General features: G+C 39.2%; 1 protein-coding gene across 1 annotated transcript in view; it reads right to left on the reverse strand.

The window, feature by feature from the left end:
* Positions 1 to 15,025, reverse strand: part of b4galnt4a (beta-1,4-N-acetyl-galactosaminyl transferase 4a) — a 146,515-nt gene that overhangs the window by 66,860 nt on the left and 64,630 nt on the right. Inside the window, exon 3 of the mRNA XM_030732400.1 lies at positions 4,186 to 4,284. Within this exon, the coding sequence (XP_030588260.1) occupies positions 4,186 to 4,284 (99 nt within the window). The remainder of the gene's footprint in view (positions 1 to 4,185; positions 4,285 to 15,025) is intronic.

Below are 15,025 nucleotides of genomic sequence, written 5' to 3' on the forward strand. Positions count from 1 at the left end.
AGCTCAGAGAAATCACTACAGCTGGTAACATTTTGCTCATGAGAATGTAGATCGGGAGAAATATTTTGTGTACTGGTGCCTCTGGGTCTTGAAAGCTTGCAATCATCAGGTCTTATGGGAGGACTAAGGGGTGTTGTTTACAGTGGCCCAGTCAAAGCCCAAACTTAAAAGAGATTCCAAACATCCATGTATGATCTGCATTTATTGGAAATGCCTGTCCAAGGTGTACAGTGCCAAATTTCCCCCTGCACTGTTAATATTTAATCGGTGTGTTTGATCAAAATGTCAAATAATGGTTATTCCAGTCTATAGTTTCCCAGCATAAGAGCATCCATACATGTCATGACTGCCATTGTAAGGTGAGGAATGGGACAAAGAGAAAAAATAATTAATGGCATCTGTCAAATATGAGGAGCGAAGCAAAAGAGAAAAAAAAGGAGGAAAAGGGAAATAACAGGTGTAAGAAATACCCAATTAAGAAAGACATTTAATCTATAGCATCACATACTGTATCATATACTATACTTATCACACCACACCTCCACAAAGCCACATTTCTGTGAGCTTGCCTTCACCGTATCTCCCCTTTCTCATTCATCTGATTGCACTATCAACCACAGAACAAACTTTCTCTTTTTTCCTCTTCTCTTCTCCACGACGCTCTCCCTTTCTCAAAATCTGGTGCAGCCTTCTGCATCCCCACTGGCAGCAAGGCACTGACAAATGGCTGCTCAGTGTACCCACTGACGAGCTATCACACCAACTGACACTATAAATCCCTATTGGGTAAGAAAAGTGAGACATGATGTTCCTATCAAGGGCAGATTGGGATATATATATAGTGCCACTTTGCTTGATCCCCCCGGACATACAGGACAGAGGGCATTAAAGCTGTGTTGATACATCATAACACTGTATGAGTTGAATGAAACCGTGAATAATTGAACATGTACTGCCATTTTATGAAATAAATCTGAATTTATAGGCAGCATTTAGTCTCTCCCCTCCTGTCTCATCTTCCTCATTCCATTAGTAATTTAGGAAAGAAAAGAAAGTGGGATAAGAAGGAAGGTACCGTGAGGGGAAGCAGCACTATATGGACACAGATAATGAGAACTCATTTCACAGAGAGAGAGCAGCAAAAAATGGAAGACACGGTTTATATGATCTAGATCCCAGCCTCATCAACTACTGTAATGAGGGTTTGTATAATCTGCCATCTGTCCTACAATTACATATCTTCAGTAATGCCAAAGATGTAACATGAGGGGGATGGATAGGGTGCAGTAGATACGTCAAACTGAGGAACATGGGTACGAGTGATGAGCAGCACTTTCTTATCTCCTGGAAAATGCCGTCATTTACCAAATGTTAATAAATGGCAGCTCAGAGAAACACAGTTATGCCTCCTGCTTTTCTATGTTGGCATTTTGAATAGACAGGAGAAAGAAATAAAGACAAAATCAATATCAGGGGGAGACATTTTCCTCCTGCATCCTCACCTCACATTACTGTGGTACGAGGAGGGGATTGAAGACCAGACAAAGATCTGATTTGTCCTGCAGTCTTGTCACTCCATGTGTTTCTGTGTGAGGAGACAGCTGTGATGACTGCTTCCATATGAATCATGTGTCTGTGTTGTGCCACAATATCTTCCTCACTTCCCTCGAGTGGTAAATAATAGGCTGTCAAAATCTGTTTCACCAAAAGTACAGACATAAAGACACTTTCAGCTTAACCGAGAGCCAAAAGACCAGACATTTTAGTCAGTCAGTCAACTTGGAGACTGTCATCCTCAACCTGTCCTCTTCAATGCACCAGATTTGAAACCAGGCTTAATGCTTTAGACACAATACATCTGGGAATTATGATATGACTAAGTTAAATCTCTGCTCTCTGTGGCTTTTAAAATATCAGTGACATGTAAAAAAACATGAAAGTTCCTCTGATATCAAAGTCTACAATGACTTAGCAGACTACTAATCCTTCTTACCATCACTTTCGTTCTGCATCTGACTAAATAAAATTGTTTAAGAAGCTCAAATTCTCCCTAGATACATGTCATCTTTGCTGCAAATGGCTGTTTATCCATTTGTGCCCTGCTAGTGTTTGACTCCTAAAAAGTGGGCCAGCTTGCTTTCTGATCTATGTCCCGTGTCAGCACCCCTGAAGTGTTAGTGTCCTTGAAAGAGCACACTGTCACCTTTGAATGAGCATGAACACAGGTCAAAGATTCGCATTAAGTCACCAGTATTTACCTGTTGCAAGCCACACAGTTCTGAATGAGAGCAAGGTATTAAAAGTGCCTCTTCCTCAGTCTAGTCTCTCTCTTTCTTTTTCATTTTGCAACTGAACGTATGTGCATGTGGCTTAGGACTGCTTCTGAATGTCCGTGTGACCTCTGCCAGTCTGTGACAGCGGGCATATGGCACCACTCTACCTCTGCCAGTCTGAGTCTACGCCTTTGACAGTGCCAGCTCAGTGGCCCTACAGACCTCTACCATTTTGGCTGTGCACCAAGAAAACAAGTTAATGCTGGTAATTAGGACAGATAGCTAGTGAGGAGAGCAGAGGAAGCGCTACTGCGCTGCATGGTTTCTGACAAACTTGGCTTGAGTCTGACATAGCAGAGATAAGAAAGGATTTTTGAGTGTTGAACTTCCAAGAGATTCTTGAAATATTTGATAGAATTATGCAGGATTTGCAGAATATTCACTGACACTAAATGACATGCTGCTTTAAGAGTAGGCTGGAAATCAGTCAAAGAAATGCCATGTTGACGTTTAAAAGGGAGCTTTAACGCTAGTCATGCCTAATGTAAAATGTTGTGGGTGTGAATGTTGCAAAATTTATTTTCCTTCTGGTGCTGCTTCGCTTTTTCAGTTCACACCATGAATAAAAAAAAAAAATGTTTGGTCAATGAAATCATTTACATGTCTTTGAGTGGGGAAAAAAAATCATCCTATGGTCTTCACATGCAAAATGATAAAAGACAAGACACAGGAAAAAAGAAATAAAACATAATAAAGCTCCTTGCTGTGATCAAGCCTTGAAATCTATTTAGATTTGTGCAATTAGTCTACATGGTCCAGAATCAGGCTGCCTATTTGGCTGTGGTCCTAGCTTGGCTGTTTCATATCAATGCGACTCCTCATTTTTGTAAGTAGCACTGTTTTAAATTATGCCAAAAGCATCACCACATTTAGATGCAGGCCCCTCACTATTTAGGCAACAGATGTTTGTAGGGCATATTAAATTGGAAAAGCAGACTGCATCCACATGTGACTGTTTTAAAAGCCAAACTACAGTGTTTGGCTGTCTTGTCGCTAAGGGAAGTCATGAAGGCAAAGGCAAGCTAACCTGAGATCAGCTCAGGAGAGTCTGCTGAAATCACGCAGGTACTATAACAATATTAGGCCCATGCTGTGTTCAGCACTCTTGTAATGTTGCCTTTAAAAGATTACAAAATAATGCTTTTTTTGGAAGCAGCAAGAAATCTGAGTAAAAAGCAAAGATTCGTGTTAAATAAAGAACCTATGTGGACTGTTCACAGATGCGTAGTTAAAAGTTACCCCAGTTAGGAAATTAATAATGAATCACATCTCCCTGATCAGGCTACAGACACACAAATCTTCATACATACACAAATCTATAATTAAACTCTGCTGAACAGATTACACTTCTACACCACTTTCTCTATCAATAATCCACTGCTTAATACCCCGGTCTGCTGCTCCTGTTGTTACAGCAGGTGTGCCAACTACACACACACAAAAAAAGACAAAGCACAATCACATCAACTTGTAATCTTCAGTCTTGCATGCCTTAAAATTTAACCATTATTCTGAATCAAATATTTTCATCCTCACTCAATAATTTATCATAATAAGAATAAATTGGAGTTTGATGTTTCAATAAGAGCACCAGAAATTGGCTGGATCTTTAGCTGACCTCAAATACCAACTGCTGTTGAAAGGACGACTGATAGAAAACGAGAGGAAGACATCCGCACTAAGTGGTCCTGCCAAATTGAGTGGATTAATTACAGAAACAGCAAAACAACCGAGGGTTCATAATAGTCTTGTCTGAAAGATTCAAGAAAGGCTTGAAATGGAAGATGATTGAGTGATATGTGCAAGATGAGAAATCATGCAAAATGAAAGGAGAGAAAATTACTTGTGCTACCTCTGGTTTCCAAGGTAATTTCTTGGTGTGCTGGCTGAGGAACTTCCGAATATGGGAGTGATCTCTGCCGTCAGCCCCTGCTGTCATTGGTTCGTCATCCTTGAGAAAATACAAAAAGAAACAACAGCATTTTATCAAATCTGTTACCATAAAAAATGAAATGAAAGGAAATGACTAATGGTGGTCATGGAGCTCAGTGGTTCATGCATTCATGAAAGCATCCATCCATCCATCCTGTAATCTGACTCCTCTCCATACATTATATTTAGTAATTGATATATGAAATAAAGCATGATACACGTGCACACCTATATATTGAAATAGTAGGCCAAGCAAACACAGGCTTAGTTCCCTACTCTTAAAATATTGTGGAAATTCCTCCTCACTATTCACTCTTGATCCAACATTTTGAATTGCCAAAGTCCAACATACTCCAACCATTCAACCTGCCGGCCAAGATCTTTCCTCAAGGGGAACTAAGCCTCATGGTCCAGCCAGCGCACTGCAGGGCTCTTTCACTGTGGTCTGCTAAGAGGCATGTACATGCTAATGCTGTGGTGTGACAGGCGGGACAGAGCAGAGAGGAGAGCAACTTCTCAGCCAGCTATGAGGAGATAAAAGGCTGTGGGCCTCCCAGAGGAGGAACAAAGTCGCAGAGCTGTTAAATGAGTGGCAAAGCATCCTACATTTAGCGGAGATGTCAAAGAAGCACACCTCCACTGAGGAAAGCTGGAGAGGTTTTCAGCACCCCTGAAATGAGGGGCTTTGGTGGAGAAGGTACTAGTGTTTGCAAAAGATTCAGCGGGGGGGGGAGACATTTTTAGAGTGGAGGAAGCAAAGAGCCAGAGCTGTCAGATGCCAAGCCTTTGATTACTTTTTTAACTTCCAAGGGAGAGAGATGAAGGAGGGAAGGGAAAATAATGATGAAGAAATGTGACAACAGGCTCCCCTCCTGTCTGTCACCAGAGGAGTGTAAAGCACCTGATGTTTGTGGGCACCAAAAGACTCACAAACAGGCTAGATTTGTTGCGCGTGTGCACACACATATGCGCACACACACACACAGATCAACTCACCTAAGGACAAAACATTTATATTGCATCAGCTGGTGTCTCATATAAATCAAAGACAACAGAATAACAAAAAAAAAAATATATATATATATATGAGACAGGACTCATCGGTCAGTCTGATGAATCCAGAGCTGTTTGAAGACTAGCAAACTAAATTGCAGTGCCCGCAGCAAAATTATTATTTTTTTAACACGTTTGTTGGAAAGCTTACATGATGCTGAATCACAAATATTTTTTTGCTGTTTCACAGCCTTCAACAGCAGATTGTTTTATTAGTACAACTTTACTTATGAACCCATAACTGAAAATCTAGCTAATTAACAGCCCCTTGCTTAGTCTTTAATCAATCGACATTTTAAAAGACTCATCTTTAAATATTAAACAATTTCCACAAAGCTCCATGCATCAACCAGTTTTCTTTATAATATTGCTAAGCCCAATTTCCACGCATCTACCTAAAATGAAAACCCCTTTTCCAGTTGAACAGAGGCTTAATTTGAACATATTTTTAGCATTCATAATCATTCTTTCCTTACTGAGAGCCACTCATGCTTCTTTATGTTTGAGGTGTTGTTTATCTCATCATAAAAACTGCAAAGCTTGGTACTGAAATGTCTTCTAGTAAAGTTTAGACCTTGGGCGGTCTTTGTGACATTGTGGGCTTATTATGTGCAAACCAAGAGTCTCTTGTTCCTGACAGGCAGTTACCTTGCCAGCAATTCAACTTTAACTGTTTACAAGTGGGACTGCTGTGTGAACGATGATTAAAGACCATTCGTGTACAGCACATAAGAGACTTTGTATAATGATTGTAATTTAAAGGGACAATGTTTTAGAAATAACTTGAAAGAACAGACTCTAATTTACTTCTTGAGTTTGGACAGTAATTCACTGGGACAACACTTTCCTAAATTGCTGCCTCAGCATGATCCAACTCAAAGTCTGCTTATCGATGCAATACTAAAAGGTATAGTTAACTCATTGACCCGAAGTTGCACTACATCCCTCATCAGCTGTATGTCTTTTTCCCACTATAGTGTGTATTGACTTTTCACTTTGACAAGTTGTTGCTATTACTTACAGCGTACAAATACTTGCAACGGTTTGCAAGACTCATTATTTCAGACTTGCAAATCTCATTGTTCACTGGCACAGGGCCCAGAAATATGTTATCATGTTTTACTGATAATTAATGTTGATGCTAACTGGGGCCTGTTAGATGACATTATATATTAGAAGTTGCATCAAGGCAAAACAGGGAATATCAATCAAACTGATGAGACTGCCTATTTATCATATGTTTACAACGCTATTTACCTTTTTGACTTTCACTCAAATGGAATAACAAATGATCTATTACACAGTGCACACAGATCTGCTGTGGGAGGAATGAATGAGGGACATAAGGAGTTGAGTGATAGACCCGATCAGAGGAATTTTGTCACTGAAATCTATCCATCTTGCCACTCAAAAACCTCACTGCTGTGGGTTCTCGCCTCCCAGCTGTTTCCTTCCAGACTCCCCATGTTCAGAGAGCACAATTTAAATGGATGACCTTGCTGATCCTCGGCCTGGAAAACAGCTGGTGGCAGTGTCCTGGAATACCAATGAGTTTAATTAATCTGCTTTACTAAACACAAACAAGCACCAGCATCTGCAAAAATGGGTATCAGAGAGAAAGGGAAAGAGAGGCATGGAGTTAGGGCTCATCTCACAAATCTATTTTTTTCTCACCTCCACCACCCTTCACTATAACCAATACAGATGAGGTCATCTTAGACAGTTTCCAAAAGTACACAAATCATAGTTTCTATCCCAGCAACCTGCCTTGAGACTTGATAACCACAGTGGAGCAATTTCATTAAATTAGCTTCCTCATTCATATTAACTGCCTCACAGGTATACAGTATGCTAATTAGCCCTAGCATAATAATAATAATTCTTCTCATTTTGCATGTTATAGTTTCAGTGAATCAAGAGTTGCTCCTGGTAACTGATTGATCTAATTAAAATATGGAAATAGAAGCAAAGATACTGAGGTGTGGCCAGTGACTAATCACAAATGATTCATCAAAAAAAAAAGTTTCTCTCTTTTCATTGATGACAATCATCTTTATAAACTATGATAGGATGTTCATACACCACCATATATAGCTACATTATATTGTGCACCTTGACAGCATATTGCCATTGACCAAAAATTTCCAATCCATGTGACAAGATCACACTGGTTGTAATTGTCATGCCCAGCTTGTTTAGGACATAACAAAGAAGGGAGATCCACACAGCAGCAGTTTTCATCAGACCCATTTATTAATCATAACCTCAAAAAAAAAAAAAAAAGAGAGAGAGAGAAAAGAAACTAACTGCTAACCTATAACCACCATGTGGCTTAACTTAGAAATAACTACAACACAGACAAACCAAAGAAAACCTAAGTTGGGTGCCTGCCCCCCCCCAACCATGACGGCAGCATCACCACATTTTTGGAGGAAACCAGCTTATATAGGCTCCCAAACAGGTGAAGTCACTTCCTGATTAGATGGGAGGAGCTGTTAATTGGGACCTGAGGAGAAAGAAGCAAAACAAGCCCAACCAAAACTGACAAGGCCGGGGCCATCCCATAATGCACAAGCTGGGAGTGATTTGTGGGGAACAAATAGGCATGATAACACATGACAAATGAACAGTGATAAATGCAAATGAGGTAAAATATTACCAGTGGCACAATAAATAGAAATAGGTGCAACTGAGATAAGTCTGATAACAGTGCATGGTATACTTAGGAAGCATAGTCCTCAGAAATCCCTCTGGCACAGTGGATGTCTTGTGAATGCAGACTGCCAGAAGCACTTTCCCATCTCTCTTTACTGAACAGACCAAGCAGACCACTGTCGGCTTGGTTTCTGAGCAGTACCAGAAAGCTCTGTGAGGTATTACACATTCACCAGCATTGTTGATCTGTATGTTATGTGACTGCAACTGAAAAGATGGATTTTTTTCTGCACACACTGGGTTCCATAAATGTGTAAATGCACTGTTTCTTCCTACCACATTCAAACAGTAAGAGACAAAAATAACATCAATTTGTTTTATTGAAATGAATAACAAGTGCTAGCTTAATTTAATATAACAGGGACAAACGGCAGTTCTCAGGCCTACAGCTAGGCTTTCCTCACAGTAGTAACAAAGTAAAAAGCACAGTACATATTCTTATCCTTACCTGAGGATAATTTCAACATCTGAATGATAATCTAATTGAAAAAAGGCAATGCAGCATCATGGGTTGGTTTGATTTTAATCAGATTTTTGTCATTTTGTTGCTTTCTAGTGCTTTACATTATTATGAAGAAAAGGGGAAATTGGGTCTATAATAAACAGTAAAAGAAGCACAGGGACGAAAATCGATGTTTTTCAAAAAGCTCTACTTGATGACTGAGGGAAATGAGTCAGATAAAAACATTATGTGGCTTAGTTTTTCCCGCTACTTTATACCTTAAAGGGCAATTATACCAGCTTAACAGAGATATGTATTAGAGAAAATTGCTGAATTATCACCACAAGAGTCTTGTAGGAATCCAACAAACATGTTTATGGAAGCTCTTGGACATTTTTCAAGGAGCACAGCAAGGTCATTATTTAAAAGGCCCCATACCTGGTCCTTCACTAACCACAAAAACACTCACTATGGCAACACAGGATGTTTTCAGCAGCAGCAGGTATAAAAAAACCCCCCTATGAAACAGTGACAGCTCATGTGTTTTTCCTTATTTATTCCATGCATTGCAGCGTATTTTTCAAAAAGGTGCAAGTAGAGAAAATGAGATTTGATGGATAAGTCTGTCACTGACCTATGAGCCACACAGAAGTTATAGTTATTGTTCTTCATGTCAATATTTGCACAGAACATTACTTTTACTGCTGTACTTGCAATGAAATGGTATATATATACATATATATATTATATATATATATATATATATATATATATATATATATATATACATACATAATCTCTCTACACCATGTGCCTTTAGACAGTATATTGAGCAATTAGAACTGCCAAAGCTGTTTATATTCTATAATCTAAGCTCAACTCTACAAAGACTTAATCGGGTGTTTTGTGAAGCTGTGGAAGCTTCAAAGCTGGCCATTTTGATAAAAAGTATGTCTGTCACTGGCGCATCAGCAAACACGGCTGGAAACTGAAATTAAATTTTTGCCTGCAGATTGCCATATGCTGGCGTGGCTGCTCTGGCTGTTAGCTAATGAATAGGATTGTCCTGGGAACCACCTCAGTGATCCTGGAACCGTACTCAAGTGTGCTGAGAGGTTGAATAAATCTGCACCCTGATCTCACAATCAGCTGTTCTAGTCTATTTCAGTAAGAATACAGCATTTGGAGTTCCAGTACCCTTACAACCAAATCCCTGTTTCTTCTAACAAAGTAGCTGGCACTGCTGAATAGAAATCAGCTCAACCAAAATGCATTCAGTTAAACGATTGCAGAACAAATCCCAACCAAGAGAACGAAGGAGTGCAACTATTTTTGTCTCGCTGCTTGCATTATTCATGTAAGAAATTACATGCTGGTCAATGGAACAACAGCATAAAGCCTGAGTGAGGAGGAGAAGGAGAAAAATGGAACATAAATAAGGGACGGCTGCAGTCGATAATAAGAGCGATAGAGTCAGGAGCTCCAATTCATTGGCTGGAAGATTAATGGTGCAGAGATGAGTACAGCAGGGAGACAATAAGATATAAAATGGGAAGAAGGAGGAGAGAAAGGGAGGTAAATGGGGAGATGGACAGATGGGGAGATGAAAAACTGCAGACAGTTGAGGCAGAAAAGTTGGATGACCTGTTAGATACTTACAGAGCACTGATTTTCATGTGATAATGTGTATATTTTGTGCGTGCATGAATTTGTACCAGTGTCCTGAAACCATAGGACTGCATGGATTGGATGTGTGCAGTCATGCATCTATATGTACGACCAGCTCATACTGAGTAAGTCGATATCAATACAGCGGGCACAACAGGGGAGCAGCTATCAAGAACAGTCAACAGTGGCCTGAAAAGCTTTTTCTCTGATGTCCCTTTTGGGCATTAATGAATCAAAGCCTCCTATTTCTGATTAGAATTTACTGTCTCAGTCAACTGTTAAAAGTCAGTTCTATTACATAAAGAACAGTTGAAGATGAATACCATTTATTTAACAGTAAAGACCAAAAAAAGGTCAAATTTGTGGTTAATAGTGAGAGAATAATATACTTTCTTGATCACTGGAGACTTAATCTTAAATTAAAAAAAAAATGGGTGGGTGTGGCTGTAGCATTCTTGGTGCCTGCAATAATTGTATGGAAATGTTTGATTATCTAATTAAGGGCAGGATTTTGCATTAGGCTGTTTGGTCGAGAAAAAGCAGGCAAGGTTTATGCAGTTTATACTGTCATAACTGTCTGCACTGTGCTCTGCTTCATTGCAGTGTTGGGAAAATTCTTAGTGAAATGACAGTTAAAGGTGTCTTAGATCTTTGTAATTTATGTGTGAGCAGAGGTTGATTAAGATATGGGTCACATTAGTGGAAAGGGAGAAATGACTGGAAGGGAACAGAAGACAAATGCAGAGAAAGAGAAGGCCAGCATTTGAGCAGGAAACCAGCTCGATGCCAGGCTCACTCTGAGTTGGAACTGCATGCCAGTATTTTGTTGCCTGAGCAATGAAGTACATTACTCTTCTATCACTGTGTGTTTGGGAGAAAAGAGAGAAATAAAGCCACATTATGCCTGACTTTTATGTCCAGGCTGATTACTACTGACATGGTGTGACACGGGGCAGCTGGCAAACAGAGCAGGCAAACAGTCAACTGCCAATCATCGCTGACCTGTCGGCGCTCAGTCTGACCTAATCAACACACAGCCTCCTTCAGAGGTGGCCTCACACAGTGATGGATATACACAGACGAACCAACAAACAATTTTGCAATGCCATAAGGACACAGCAATGTTCAGAGTATTGGTAAATTATTTATACACAACAATTCTTGCTCAACTCATTTTTAAACAAATATAAGAAAAGCAGTGCGGATAAATAGTATTTTCCTACATTTTTAACATATTAACTTCTGTTCCCTTAAACTAAAGTCCTTTATCAAAAATACACTTGGCTCTGTTTTTGAGAGAGCAGTGTTCTTTAAAGAAACTGAAATTACATGAATCATGCGAATGCTGAAGAAAATGCCTATTTTGTGGGATGACGGTTGCTTCTTCCAACAATGAAAAAAATGTAGTGGAGTAGAAGAATTTCAAATGTCACAGGAAAGTTGATAGAGCATCAGTAGGTGCCGGGCGGGGCAGATACGCTGCCAGGGTTTTGGACATATTAAGTCTTTCCAGGACTTAACTGGGTAATCTAATTAGGATAGTGTTACAGTAATCCAGATGAGACATAAATACATGGATGAGGGTTTGTGCAAGCAGTTCTAATCGAGCTTCTGTTGTCTTTGTTGTAGCTGCTGTTTGTGAATTTGTTTCAAGTTCTATTTCTGTATTCTGTCTGTATATCTTAAAATTGTGCATCACTTTGTCTACATCTGAAAGTCTAAAGTTCTGCTGGTATTATTTGGTTTTCTTACAGGGGGTAGAGTGTGGTAGGGATCGAAGTGGTTTGACAATAATGAAACAGACCGATTTCCTGGGGTGAATAGCATCTAAAACGTAATGCCTAAACTGACAAAGAAAGTACTTTTCTCTCGTGATTGCTTCCCCTTTTCAAGTCTGTTCATTGAGAATTTGCATGAACTATGTGCTGATCGTATGCACAGCATCCAAATCTCAGCACATCTGCTAGAAGGACATCAAAGCATAAAGACTTTAAAAATGCTCTCTCCTCCCACTCCACACAGAAAATCCAGAATGCAACATGAGGTAACTTTTCATCCATGCAACACACAGATGTATACCACATAACTAATTAGTAAAGGAAGCACATCAAAAAGCTGTAGTGTATTATGAATGACAGATGCATCCATGAAAGGTTTGCTAACTGGATGTTCCAGAGTCGCTAATCTGAAAATGACCATCCTCAAGCTCAACCACAAAATCACATGGAAAATGTAAGTATAGTGCTCCATTTACACTTTCTACTCTAAAATAAGAATTAAGTGTTCCAGTTTAAGTACCAGTGATATGAACCTCTTTAGATTGGTTAAAACTCCAACATCAATAAAGCTTTCTCGCAGAAGGACGGCTGTGGCTCAGGTGGTAGAATGAGTCGGTGGATCATTCCCTGGTTCCTCAAGTCCACATGTCAAATTACTGGGCAAGATGCTGAAGCCTGAGTTGTCTCCAATGCATCCATCGGTGAGTGAGTGTGTGTGTGTGTGTGTGTGTGTGTGTGTGTGTGTGTGTGTGTGTGTGTGTGTGTGTGTGTGTGTGTGTGTGTGTGTGTGTGTGTAAATGTTAGAAACTTAGAGAAAAGGCATAGAAAGAAGTTCTGTATGAATGTGTATGTGATTAAGTGAGTGAGACTTGTAGTAGAAAGTGCTTTGAGTGCTCAACTTTAGTACTATAGAAAGGTGCTATAAAAGTACCAGTTTATTTACTATTTACCATATGCCATACACATATTGCTTGAGTTGTCCATCATATTAGACATGATACAACCACAAGTGACTAGGGAAAACCACACACTGGCAACTGACAGGTTGGAAGGTGTTGCCTGTCATTAGGTGAAATTCCATGCAAAGAGGGTGCTCTGGTTGCTGCAGATGCGATCCCCTGTAGATTGCATGGAAGACACCAGTGTGTCTGCAAACACTTGCTAACTACTCAACGCCACCCCATAGAACACCTTCGGGATAAATTAGAGCGGAGACTGCAAGCCAGGCCTTCTCATCCAACAGCAGCGTCTGACGTCACAAATATGTTTCTGGAAGAATGGTCAGAAATTTGCATAAACACATTCCAAAACCTTGTGGAAAACCTTCCCAGAAGAGTTGAAGCTGTTACAGTTGCAAAGGGTGAGCTGACATCATATGAAACCCTATGGATTAAGAATGGGATGCCACAAGTTTATATGCATGTTAAGGCAGACGAACCAATATTTTTGGCAATATAGTGTAACTCCTTTCAGACAGAGATAGCAAAAAATTTCTAATATGGGACGTCTGCCAGAAAAAGCCTTCACTTTCCAAAAAGAACATCTGAGTTAAACTACAGTTTGCCAGTGGTCCTTTAGCAATAATGTGCTCTCGGACTAGACCAAAGCTTTAGTTGTTCAGCCACAGTAAGAGTAGACATATTTGGTGGAAGCCAAAATGTTTTAAGGAAAATAACTTCTTAACAGCTTTGAAGCATGAAGGTAGAAATGTTATGATTTGAGGTAGCTTCACCGTCTCATGCCTTCAGAGGCCAAGGTATACTTTTTATTTATTTTTTTTTTTTCACAGAAGAAAATTATATATGTTGATTTTTTTTTTCAATCAACTGTGCAAAAAGATGATTTCCTTTTGGTCTTTCTTAAGTATACTTATTATATCTGTAGGAACTATATCAAATAGGCAGAATGACCACAATTTCCACAGCATGTAGTTTTGTGTTCACATTGTCAGACATATGTCTTTCTTATATCAGGCCAACATGACAATAGCATAAACACAAATATAATTGACTTGTAGGTAGACTTAAAAGTCTGTAATTATGAATTAAATACAGTATTGATGTCTACAGCAGTATGCATTTACTTGTTTACACAGTATGTGTTAAATCCTTACATCCCTTTATTATACATAAGGGAGTTTGCTTGAATCAGTAAGTTAATAGCAAGCTGTCTATGTGGCGGCCACTTCTTCATTATCTGTGATCACAAGTTGAGACAACATGGAAAGAGGACCTCAACTGCTATTGCGCAGATTTTGCCTACAATTAACACGTAATAAATATATTTTTTATATTACTAATGCTGAATACCAACAATTACAAACTAAAGTTATTTAGCTTGCAAAAATTATATGCAACAGTGTAAAAATATACTAAACTCTTTGTTAAACAACTTTTTTTTTTTTTTAATGATAAACAGCACAAGTTGTAAGTTGGAGCTACACTAACATTAATTCACTTCAGTCGAGTGAGCCAACATTCACAGTAACCACTGTGCTACACAGGCACACCTAACGGCATCTGAATAAAGTGGGGCCATTAGTTATACCCATGTTTGACAAGTTGAAATGCTTTTTATGGGCTGAGCAGTCATTTCCACTGCAAGTTGAATTTTACCACTCACAGCTTTTTCACCCCTGCAGTGAGAAAACACTACATTCCCTGGACTCTAGAGCAAACCTAAAAAGAAATAATATTCTCCCTAATACATAAAATATTAAAGGCAGTTTTGACTCCAAATTATATTTTTACATTAAAAAAAAATATAACGATCTATGTATGGGAGTATGGAATGAGTACTCAACACAGCCGTGTAATTACACACATCTCTGTATTTAAGAACGTCCCAGTAGACAAGAACACAATTACTGTACATCCGAAGGTCGAGCTAACAAGATGTACTCACTGTGTAATTTGTGCTGGAGCACTTTTGGCATGCAGTATCTGATATATACAGCAGATTCTTTACTACCCAGCCAAATTTCTGTAATTGACATTTGTGCAGACCAGCTCTCTCAGTCCCCCTTTACCAGTTTCTCCCCTCTATCCATCTTTCTTGGGAAATTTTCCAGTTTTCCTTCTACTAAGAAATACTTTCTTTTGAAT

The sequence above is a fragment of the Archocentrus centrarchus genome, chromosome 6, assembly GCF_007364275.1.
Source record: "Archocentrus centrarchus isolate MPI-CPG fArcCen1 chromosome 6, fArcCen1, whole genome shotgun sequence".
Taxonomy (NCBI): Eukaryota; Metazoa; Chordata; class Actinopteri; order Cichliformes; family Cichlidae; genus Archocentrus; species Archocentrus centrarchus.